Below are 12,109 nucleotides of genomic sequence, written 5' to 3'. Positions count from 1 at the left end.
AACTTTTTTTTTCTGCCAACCCTCCCCCCTGCAAAAACAAAACAAAACAACAACAACAAACACCATAGTCATTCTGAGCACTTTCTCTGTTTAGAAACTATAGTAACTGGAATAATCACACTGTAATTTCAAAGGCATGGACACATCCCCACATACTGGTCAATGGCCACATTACATGTGATTTTTTTTCAGGCTTATGCCTGTTTGAATGCCAGCTGAATTCCTGTAATTGGATGGAAAACAAACACAAAGAAATTATAGAGTTATAAAAAGAAAGCATTTAAAAAATATTTCAGGTATTTATAATATGATCATTACTACTGTTTCACGCTGGGATACTGTGAAGGAAATTGGAGTCAGAATGTAAATTTAGAGCAGGAAATGAGATTAGTATAAATGTGAGAATGAAAGTTGAGAAGGATTCTATAATAAATATCCAGAATTATTATTCTTTATGTTGTTAAGTGGCATATATCATAACATGTAATATTATGAATAAAATTGTTTTGCTTGCATCTATTAAAAAGAGGGGGAAATTTTTTTCTGTGCTTTCTCATTTATGTGGCAGAAGAGAATTCTTTCTCCCATCTCACTCACTTCTGGGCTAGGCCCATACCCTGTAGGAGAACAGAAAAAGGACTTTTTATGATGCAGTTCAAAAGGAAGAAAAAAATTGTTACGGGCTGAATTGTGTCCCCTGCCAAATTCAGGGACCCCTGCTTAAGTTCCAATCTCCAGTACCTCAGAAAGCAGGGACCCCTGCTTAAGTCCCAATCTCCAGTACCTCAGAATATGACTGTATTTGGAGATGGAGGTTTTTTTTTTTTACGGTACGCGGGCCTTTCGCTGTTGCGGCCTCTCCCGCTGTGGAGCACAGGCTCCGGACGCGCAGGCTCAGCGGCCATGGCTCACGGGCCCAGCCGCTCCGCGGCATGTGGGATCTTCCTGGATCGGAGCATGAACCCGTGTCTCTTGCATCAGCAGGCGGACTCTCAACCACTGCGCCACCAGGGAAGCCCACAGATGGAGCTTTAAAGCGGTAATTAAGGTAAAATGAGTGGGCCCCAACCCAGTACACCTGGTGTCTCTATAAGAAGAAGAGACTAGGGCAGAGAGAATGCACAGAGGGAGGAATGGCCATAGGAACACCCAGCGAGGAGGTAGCCATCTGTACGTCAAGGAAAGAGGCCTCAGAAGAAACCAAACCTGCCAACACCTCGATATCTGACTTCTAGCCTCCAGAACTGTGAGAAAATCAATTTCTGTTGTTTTAAGCCACCCAGTCTGTGGTATTTTGGTACGGCAGCCGTACCAAACTAATACAGAAACACACTCTTGATTTTTCAAACTTAAAAAACAGGCCACTTCATTTTTCCTGGTCAAAACCTGTCCTTCTCCTTCTTCCTTCAGCAGCTATCCTCATCTTGGTAAATGTCCTCAAGTCAGAAAACTACCAGTGGCCCAGCACTCCTCCCATTCTCTGCTCCCCTACAAACCATCCATCACAACTCTGTTAATTCTATTCCCAAAGTATGCTTTAAATCTACCTTCTTTACTTTATCTCCATCACAACCACGTTAGTCCCCACCGCTATTATCTCCCACTTGGATTATTATAAAAGCCTCCTAAATGATTTATCTCTGCCCATGTTCACCCTCCTGTAATTCAGCAATACTGTGCAGTTCAGCAACAAGAGTAATCTTTTTCTTAACAAATATAATCATTGCCCTCCTCTCCTGGCTTAAAACCCCTGAGCAGGGGCTTCCCTGGTGGCGCAGTGGTTGAGAATCTGCCTGCTAATGCAGGGGACACGGGTTCGAGCCCTGCCCCGGGAAGATCCCACATGCCGCGGAGCAACTAGGCCCGTGAGCCACAACTACTGAGCCTGTGCGTCTGGAGCCTGTGCTCCACAACAAGAAAGGCTGCGATAGTGAGAGGCCCGCACACCGCGATGAAGAGTGGCCCCCGCTCGCCACAACTAGAGAAAGCCCTCACACAGAAATGAAGACCCAACACAGCAAAAAAAACAAAAACAAAAACAAAACAAACCCTGAGCAGTACTTAGAGTAAAACTCCTTAATGTGCTCTTACTGACTGCCTGTCACCAAACATTTCTTGTACCCTTGTGCTCCACCTACACTAATTTTCTTTCAGTTTCTGGAAAATGCCAAGTTCTTTCCTGCCTCAAGGGCTTCGTGTTTCTCCCTCCACCTAGAATATTTTCTCATCCCTATCTTCACAAGGCTTGATCCTTCTCTTTGGTTTCAGTTTTAATAACAACTCGTCCACTGAGGACTTTACTGTCCATTCTGTTCAAGGACTTACTCTATTATTCTCCATCTCTATCTCTTGTTTGTTTCCTTAGTATTTATTTTATTTGCCTGCCTACTTGTTTTTTCCTATCTCTACTACTAGAACGGGAAGGCAGCACAGAGTAGGTGTTCAGTAAAGATTTGTCGAAGAATCTTAAAATATCTGACTGCCATGTGTATATTCTAAGCTGAAGCCATAATGCTAGGTCAAAGACCAATGAGAAGGGATGACCATGGGGCCCATAAGACAGGGGATTAAAAGGACAGAATTCTCCAGATGGAGGGACTCACTGAGGGACTGAAGAAAACATGGCCATGCAACCACTTGATTGAAGGCTCCAACCTTGGAAAGCAAGGGTGTGTAAAATAAAATAAAACGGGCTTTTCCTGTTCTCCACTCAAGGTGGAATCTACAATTTGGTGGCAGTAGGTGACAAATTCTTTCGGACAATACCATCCTGTCCTTTCTCCCTTCCTTTTTTTTTTGCCATTCCTCACGGCTTATGAGATCTTAGTTCCCTGACCAAGGATCGAACCTGGGCCCCCAGCAGTGGAAGCACAGAGTCCTAACCACTGAACCGCCAGAGAATTCCCTATCCTGTCCTTTCAAAGTTAACAATAAAAGGATTAACCTTGCCATACATATCATTTCCCCACTGTTGGAACTTATGTTGTTTTTAATTTTTGTTTTTAGAAATAATATAACAATAAACGTCTTTGTTCTCAGTTTTATTTGCCTGCCTTTTTGTTTTTATCTTTCTCACCTACCAGAATTGGGAAAGAGGCACATAGTAGGTGCTTAATAAAGATTTGTTGAATCCACCTTGTATTTCCTTAGGACAGAGTCCAGAAGTGATATAATGTAGGTAAATAGTTCTGTGCAATGTCTCACAATAATTATTGCTATTAATATGAACTATTGTTAAATGAAATTTACTGACTCTTGAAACATATTGCCGAATTTACTTATGAAATGGTTGTAATAATTTACGTTGCCAGCACCATTAATTAATTAATTCAATAAATAATTTTTGAGTACATGCTATAGGCCAGGAACTGTTCAAGATATTAAGGAACAGAGCACTTAGGAAAACAAAGTCCCTGCCTTTATGGAGTTTTCTTTCTAGTGAAAAAGACAAATTTATATATCTACCTATATAATATATATTTATAGATTTTACATAATTATTTTATCTTTTAATTTTTTTATAATTTTTTTTTTTAATTTTTGGCTGCGTTGGGTCTTCGTTGCTGTGCACAGGCTTTCTCTAGCTGCGGCGCACAGGCTTTCTCTAGTTGCTTCGTTGTGGTGCGTGGCTTATCTTGTTGCGGAGCATGGGCTCTGGGCACGCAGGCTCAGTAGTTGTGGCGTACGGGCTTAGTTGCTCTGCAGCACGTGGCATCTTCCTGGACCATGGCACGAACCCGTGTCCCCTGCATCGGCAGGCAGACTCTCAACCACTGCCACACCAGGGAAGCCCATGGCGGGCGGATTCTTAACCACTGTGCCACCAGGAAGTCCCAACATAATTATTTTAAATTTATCTATATATAACATATGGAATATAATAAATAAAATATTATACATTTATGTATTATACAATAAATATCAGGTAGTGATAACAGATATAAAATAAAGCAGGATAAGTTATTGAGAGTGAGGGGCTAGTTTTTTTGGTTAGGGTGATCAGGGAAGACTGGGGAGGTGACATGAGCAGAGACTTGAATGAAGGAGGTTAGGTGGGGTACAGCACAAGCAGTATGGCTATATGGAAGGGAGCAGGGGAAAGAGTGGGACAGGATGAATACCTAGTTTAGTGGTCTCTCAACACTCTGAGCTTTTTTTTAAATGAAAATAACACGATAGGTAAAAAATATTTTACTTTTGTTCTAAATAAGAATTATATCATTATTTGTGATATGGAATGCTTTCCCAAAAGTTCTCTTACTACTTGTTAGTTCAGGAGAGATAATGTTAGCAATAATAAAGCTAACATTTACAAAATACTGGCCATGTTCAAGGCACTGTACATGTTACCTTATTAAATCCTCACAACCCAGTGAGGTATGGATTATTAACTTGCCCCGTTTATAGAAATTGTGACTGAGAAGTAATTTTCTGTAAAACAGACCATTAGTAAATGTCTATAGGTGTTTTGGGGAGGATAGAAGGACAGAGGTCTGAGTGGCCTGTAGGCTCAGGCTCTGAGTCCAGACAAACCAGCACCACAGGCCATACTCATCATCAATTACTCATGCTGCTTTTATACAACAAATTCACATTATCCTAATAAACTTCTGATCCTATACTTGTTTCACTTTTAAGGTAATCACAGGCTATTTTCTGAGATCTTGTATCACAGTTTCATAGATTTATAAGGTTAAAAGGAACATCTAGAAAAGTCTTTTCCACTTTCTACAAGCAAGACCTATATTTAAAAATATTCTAGCGAGAGATGCATCCATGTAGCAGAGATAGCTGTCCACTAATTCATGCTCTCTCTTCTATGGCATAAAGTAGTACCAGCGAACTCAGCAGGGGTTATGTTTCCCAGTCCCCTTGCATCTAGGGGTGTTGTTCTTGCTAACATTATGTGTGCAGATGTGATATGTGGCACCTCCCAGACAAAAGTTTTAAGAAGCTCCTGGTGCCCTCATCTCCCCAAGTTCCTGGAAATTAGTTTTGACGCATTAGGAACACCCACTTGGAATGTTAAAAAGGTAAAAAATACACTCTTATTATGTTAACAGTCATATTTTAGTGTTTATTTGTTGCAGCATCTATTACATATCTTAAAGACCCAAATCCCATAACTTCCCCTTTAATAATATATTCGGAGGCATCAAGTCCTGAAGGTTAAAAGACAACAAAAGCCCTACAAGGGCAATGAAGCTATCAAAATAAGAAGTATGTTTCATGGGCAACATCACCACTCCTAGTATTGAAATTATGCTTTCTTTGCTTAAGTACCTTGTTATTTTTATTCTTATTTCTGTAATATACAGAAATAAGGTTGTGGGTTGAATTGGGTTGCCAAGAGATGGTTGAAGTCCCAGCTTCCAGTGCCTGAGAATGTGACCTTATTGGGAAATAGGGTCTTTGCAGATGCAATCCAGTTAAAAAGAGGTCACAATGGATTAGGGTGGGTCTTAATCTAATGACTAGTGTCCTTGTAAGAGGGACATTTGGACACAGAAACACAGGGAAGAACACCATGTGGAGATGGAGGCAGGGATTCGAGTGGTGCATCTACAAGCCAAAGAATGCCAAGGATTGTCAGCAGCCACCAGAAGCTAAGAGAGAAGTATGGAGAAGATTCTCTGAGACCCCAAGAGACAACCAATCCTGCTGCCTCTTTGATTTCAGATTTCTGGCCTCCATAACTGTGAGACAATAAATTTCTGTTGTTTCAAGCCATCCAATTTGTAGTATAGTGTTACGGCAGCCCTAAGAAACTAAAACACACACATATTCTAGCACACACACTTTCCAATCTGAAATATATTTTTCAGTGAGATAAAGAAACATGGCTTACTGTGGAATTCTTTCTAGGTTCTCAACATTCACTCTGAAGTCAAGGTACTAGAAAAGTCTGACGTAAAATTTCAAGAGTGCCTTGTTTCAGGTTTTCCTCCTTGACTGGCCTAGGAAATCCGGAGTTTATTTTTGTGAGGCAGGGACTCTAGCCATATACATTATTTAATTTTCTCTAAATGAAGGAGGCCCTGCGTTATAAGTTTAGCTTCCAGGGAGAGTGCAGAAAGTGATGGCAGCCAACACTTTATCAGGAGCCTGAACTGGTGGTGTTGATATTTAATGCCAGTAGGCTCCATCATTGCTGCAATACATCTGGCATCCTCAGAATAACTCCAGTTGGGGCTAAGGGATAAAATAAAAGACTTCAACAACCTTTATATCCGTATTTGTGATGTTTTATCTGCTACTTCAAATTCTCCTTGGATAAAGGTGGAATAAAATAATAGAAACTGGAACTAATAGGCAAAAAGACAACCTAGCCAAAAAAGGAAGAGATTTTCTTCACTAAAAGGCCCTAGTGCACGCTGAAACGCTGTGACAAGACACACCAAACACCTGCATTTGCCTTGCAAATTCCAACTTCTGTGCTTGGTATTTTTCTCTTAAGGCAAGGCAAAGCACCACACTGCGCAGGCGCCCGCGTCGGTGTGCCCTGGGAGGATTCCGGCGCAGGCGCGCGGGCCACGAAGTGGGCGGGCTCGCGCGCGTGCTCCGCGGTTCACTTCCGGCCGACGCCGACCCCTCCCCCTCCCCCCGCGTTGCCTCCTCCCTCTCTCCCTTCTCCTCCCCAGTCTGCCCCAACTCTTCCCCACCCCTAGCGCTCTCCGTCTCGCTCGCCTCCTGCCCTTCCCCTCCCGCTCCATCCGGGTCGCTGACGGCTGGCTTTGGGCTAGAGAGCAGTGGCGGCTGCTTTTCTCTGAGGAACCCGGTAAAGTTTCACAGGAGCCGAGGAGGTGAGCCGCGGAGCAGCTTCACCGACGCCGGAGGAGCTCTGGTGTTCGCAGCCACTGGCTGAAGGAGGAGGGTCCGGGAGCTGGAGACCTGTCTCAGCTGCTGCGCTGCCTCCCTCTTGCGGGAGGCGCCGCCCCCAGCCGCCCTGGGCTTCCCCTGCCTTGAGGGGCCGGGTGAGTCGTTGCCCCGGTGGGTTCGGGGGCGTGTGACGGCGTTAGGGAGGGGGCTGGGCGGATACAGGCCGGCCTGGCGCTGGGTGCTTTCTCAGCGTTTCCTCGGGCGGGGGTGGGGGGACGAGGGCAGTGTCGGGCCCCCTGGCCCGGGGGCTGGAATGTCGCACCTCCCCGGGGAAGGGCCTACCTGGGACAAGGGCCGCCGAGGTACCGAGCCTCGTGCGCCGGCCTCTGCGGCTACTGCGAGCGGACGGCTGCAGCAGTTGACTGGTCGGCCCGCGAGGTTGGGTGTGTGCAGATGATTTCTCTCTCCCGGTCCCCGTAAGCTGATCTCAGTGCATATTCAGGGAATGATGGGAATAAACTGCTTCTCTTTCCCCTACCTGTTGCTGGCGAGAGGACGCCTTTCCCATTACCCCTCTTTTTTAAAGAAAAGGATTGTTAAACCTCGTGCGTTGGAATTTGGGGTGTTGTCCTGTCCTCTCCTTAAAAAAAACAAAACAAAAATCGGGAAGACAGTGCAGAACTCTCGGGAACTATCGGGTTCTGATGCCCCAAAAGAATAAAATCAAACTTTTCTTAATGGATGGGTCATGGATAGAATGAGACAGCTTCAGCACTTGCTAGCCCGCACTTAGGAAAGTTGGGTTTTGAAACTTCTTAGGTTCTGTGTAAGGAATGTGGGTACCTACACGGGAATAAGGCTGACTTCCTGTAATTGTGTTATTTAGTAACGCGATATATCTAAAAATCTGTGTAGGTTTAGATAAAGTGGACTCTTTGTTATCTGTGTCTATATAAGCGAAGAAATATTCAGTCACTCTACTGGAAAGTTCTACAGATTTCGCCACCAAACTCTCAGTGTCCCAGTCCGCATTTCTATTCTTGAAAAATCGGCAGTGCCGGAGTTATTTGCAGTTTTTTTTTCCATCTTCAAATAATTGTCTTAGGGGTATAGATAGATGTAGATCGGCTTCGGGAGATATTTTTCAGTCATGGTTCCCACTCGAAATAGAAAATGTTGAATTTTGGGGGAGAGTCTTGATCTTTAAACTGCATACTTTTGTATTATAATTAGGTACACTGATTGAGTTTTTAAATTAAATTAGTAGTGAGGTCAGAGTGTTAATATTTTGATTTGTAAAGTATGATCTTTGGAGGTGATTTTCTTAATATCAGAGCTTACCTAGAGAACTGTAATTTTATCTGGGGCCTGTTAGTTGGAAGAGTCTTTTAAGTTGTGGGAAACTTAAAGTTTCCATTATTGGCTTTATTTCTAGTACAGATAAGAACTTCAGTTTTCTGTTAATGTGGAGGTAGGTGTTAGAAAATCTAATTATCCTGTGACTTGAGGGAGATTGCAAGGTTTTATGTTTCTGTAGTTGGCTAAATTTTTCACTGAGTATATATCTGATTTTGGGGGCAGTGGATAGATGTCGTATTTCTTGCTCCCACTGAAATTATTCAAAGCAAAAAGAAAAAAAAGGTTAACTTCATCAGGATACTTAATATTTCAATTTGATTAGTCTATTATAAGGCAACAAAAAGTCAAAACTAGTTAATATTTAGATTTTGCAAAGAATCATGGGGAGTGATGTATTTTTCCTAAACATTTCTGTATGATAATTTTAAAAAATACAACTGATTGGTTTTTGAAATTGAAGGATACTTCTGTAACACATTATAAAGTAAATTTCATGTTTACTACATAGTGATTATTGTAGCCTAGTACTTGAAAGAGCAGTTATACATTATGTTTCCTTTGAAGTCATATTAACTTTTTTTCTATCTTCTCAGACATAGGGATACCTCCAACTTGCCAGTGTTTCAGAAGGGAGTGTTTTATTGAAACTGGAAGACCAAAAGAATTACAAACATGTTGTGCTGGGGAAATGCATCTTTTGGACAGCTAGGTTTGGGTGGAATTGATGAAGAAATTGTACTAGAGCCCAGAAAAAGTGACTTTTTTATAAATAAAAAGGTTCGAGATGTAGGATGTGGACTCAGACATACTGTATTTGTTCTGGATGATGGAACGGTATACACATGTGGATGTAATGATCTAGGGCAGCTAGGTCATGAAAAATCGAGAAAGAAACCAGGTAAGTTGAAAATTTTTTTGTTTGCTATTTCTAATAATTATATCATTTAAGTTTGAAATGTCAAACAATTTCTCTAGTCCTAAACCCATGTTTTCTTTTTATCAGGCTTTAAAAGCAAACCAGGCATTAAATAGATCCTTTACAGTTTGCATGCTTCTAAGTACTTTAATTATTTTGTGGTTTCTTTTTTTAACAAGTGCTATTATAAACCCTTATTTTTTTTTTATTCTTTTTTTTTTTTTTTTGCGGTACGCGGGCCTCTCACTGTTGTGGCCTCTCCCGTTGCGGAGCACAGGCTCTGGACGCGCAGGCTCAGCGGCCATGGCTCACGGGCCTAGCGGCTCACGGGCCTAGCCGCTCCGCGGCATGTGGGATCTTCGCGGACCGGCTCACGAACCCGCGTCCCCTGCATCGGCAGGCGGACTCTCAACCACTGCGCCACCAGGGAAGCCCTACAAACCCTTATTGTACGAAGCTGTGGTTTCAGAACATAATTATGGTGATGTAAAACAATAGCGAAAACCACCCTGCAGTGTATAGATCTTCTTTGGTACTAAGTATATTGGTATAGAATATACAGTATGTAGGTCCTCTTTTATCAGTACTGGTCAGCCACCCTGGGCAGATTTTATTTTTTATCTTCTTCTTTTTTTGGGGGGGGGCAGATTTTATTTTATTTTATATTTATATTTTTATTTTTTGCGGTACGCGAGCCTCTCACTGCTGTGGCCTCTCCCGTTGCGGAGCACAGACTGCGGACGCGCAGGCTCAGCGGCCATGGCTCACGGGCCCAGCCGCTCCGCGGCATGTGGGATCTTCCCGGACCGGGGCACGAACCTGTGTCCCCTGCATCGGCAGGCGGACTCTCAACCACTGTGCCACCAGGGAAGCCCTGGGCAGATTTTAAATGCATAATTTACTGTGTTGTGTTCCATGTATCAGAAAGGGGGAAAATTAAGATGAAAGCTTTTTACTTTCACTTAGTTGCTGAAAATATAATCCTAAGTATTCTCTTGTTCTTCCTATTATATTTTAAATACATGATTCCATTTAGTTTGAAATATCTTTTATTTCCCTAGTATCTTACTTTCAAGTAATAACACTAGCTATTAAAAGTTTTGTGTCTATGAGATGTCCTGATTATGTAGTAGCCATACGAACCAAATTTAAAATAATTTGTAGGGTAATGAGAATTTTGAGGAATTTGGTCACATTTCATGTTCTGTTTTCCTGGATATACATATTTTAAGGTCAAATATTACCACATTTAGAAAAATTGTTAATGTGAATTTCACTTTCAGTTGTGTTAACTAAAAGTTAATTCTTAAGATGGTAAATTCAGATAAGATTATAGCTGTACTGATTTACAGTTTCTTTTAACTTTAACAATAATGGCACCTCAGTATTTTCTATGGCAGTTATCTTTCTTTACCACGTCATTATTTAAGTGGTTTCTATTGTTAGTCTACTTTTGAGAGGTTAATATAAGTATAATAAGGTATTAAATTAAGGTATGTTACTCTTTTTTCATACCATCTCACCACCATGCCCAGCCTCACTTTTCTAACTTGTAAATTATGGTGTAGTTTTCATCCTTCGTTGACAGGGTTTTAATCTCTTTTCTTCTGCCTTGATTTGTAATTTAATTTTTTTGGATGAATAGTAGTGACGCTTAATACAATAGGTTTAATTATTGCAAAACTCAAGGTAAATGGTAGTTTTCTTGTACTCTACCTCATGAAGAATATTCTATGGAATCTTATCAGATTTTCATAATCTTAGGCATTGAGGTTGTCATGTTGTTAGACATGAATGGTAATTTATTGATATGTATTTGTTATCACTGCTTCAGAGGCAGATGGATCCTTTACCTTTTTTGCTTAGCTTGGAATGCTGCCTCAGGTTGAGATTTTCATGGTATTGGGGCTGTTACTGTTCTTGTACTTAACATGCCCCACAGAAATAACTGAACATATCTCTGTATTGCTTTAGTAATTTCTCAGAGGCCTCAGGGCAAGTAGAAAGTACAAAGCTAGCAAAAAGAAATTGCCAATATAGTTACTGAAATTTACTAAGATTTACATTTTTTAAATGTTATTAAACATCTGTCCTGTGTCCAACACAAGGGTGATAGACACTGTGCACTAATAGTATAATGATTATTATAGTGCCTGGAACAGCTTTTAACCCTATAGGTGAGGTTCTGAGAAACTTAACTAGCCAGAAGAGGCTTCTTTGTGGTCATGCTGACACTGTGATGATTACGTTGTGACATTTATATCATTCTATTGATTCATCGTGGAAGCAATATTTGGCGATATAAAGTTGGGAGGGTGGGTTTACCTAATTTTTGATACCTCTTTAGGATTGCCTTGTTGTCCAGAGTACATCACAGTCTATGGAATAGAAAAATGAAAGGCATAAACTTTGTCTTTGAAAAATTTAGAGCCTGGGTTGGGCATTAAGGCATATGTAAATGAAATAACTAGAGAGAATTGAAATTTGACCTGATGTGGTATGTATTTTGAGACTGGGAAGTTTAAATGATGGGAAATGTCATTGTGGGATAGAATTGAAGAGTTCTGGGAGAAAATGAAGCCTTAAGTTTAATTCAATGATTGGTCACATAAATAGCCAGAAAATAAATCTAGAGCTGAAATAGCTTTATGGAAGAGAATCCTTATCCTGAGAAAAACTTTTTATTGCTAGAAGGCCAGATTCAATGATGTATTGAAGTGTACCTAGTTAAAGAGGTAGGAAAAAGTAAAAGTTCAAAGGGAGGTAGTTGCTCTGATAGGAGCTTAATCTTTTAACCTCAGTTTTGATTTAAGGGGATTGAGTGGAAAATGTAATAATGTTTTTAACCAAAAGTATTTCTCTTTGGAATAATTCCTTAATGATTTAAATATACTCCTTTTCTAGCCTTTTTTGTTTTTCAATTTGTGAGTTTGAGGAATGAATTAGAAGATACAGAGTTCTCATTTAATTGCTTTTGAAGTCTTTGGGTAACAGAATGAGTCTGGTTGAATTTTA

General features: G+C 41.1%; 1 protein-coding gene across 6 annotated transcripts in view; it reads left to right on the top strand.

The window, feature by feature from the left end:
* The first annotated feature begins 6,654 nt into the window (after positions 1-6,654).
* Positions 6,655-12,109, top strand: part of HERC4 (HECT and RLD domain containing E3 ubiquitin protein ligase 4) — a 133,699-nt gene continuing 128,244 nt past the window's right edge. For 5 of the 6 annotated variants that reach the window (XR_009536164.1, XM_060126690.1, XM_060126688.1 and 2 more), the window contains exons 1-2: positions 6,655-6,974; positions 8,772-9,076. Coding sequence is in view for 5 of the 6 variants with exons in the window: in XM_060126690.1 (XP_059982673.1) it covers positions 8,851-9,076 (226 nt within the window). In the remaining variant the exon portion in view is untranslated. The remainder of the gene's footprint in view (positions 6,975-8,771; positions 9,077-12,109) is intronic. The other variant, XM_060126689.1, reaches the window with a different exon arrangement.

Source organism: Lagenorhynchus albirostris, chromosome 16 (genome assembly GCF_949774975.1).
Source record: "Lagenorhynchus albirostris chromosome 16, mLagAlb1.1, whole genome shotgun sequence".
NCBI classification, from domain to species: domain Eukaryota; kingdom Metazoa; phylum Chordata; class Mammalia; order Artiodactyla; family Delphinidae; genus Lagenorhynchus; species Lagenorhynchus albirostris.
Note: the sequence above shows the minus strand (reverse complement) of the source record. Positions and strands in the feature narration are given on the sequence as shown.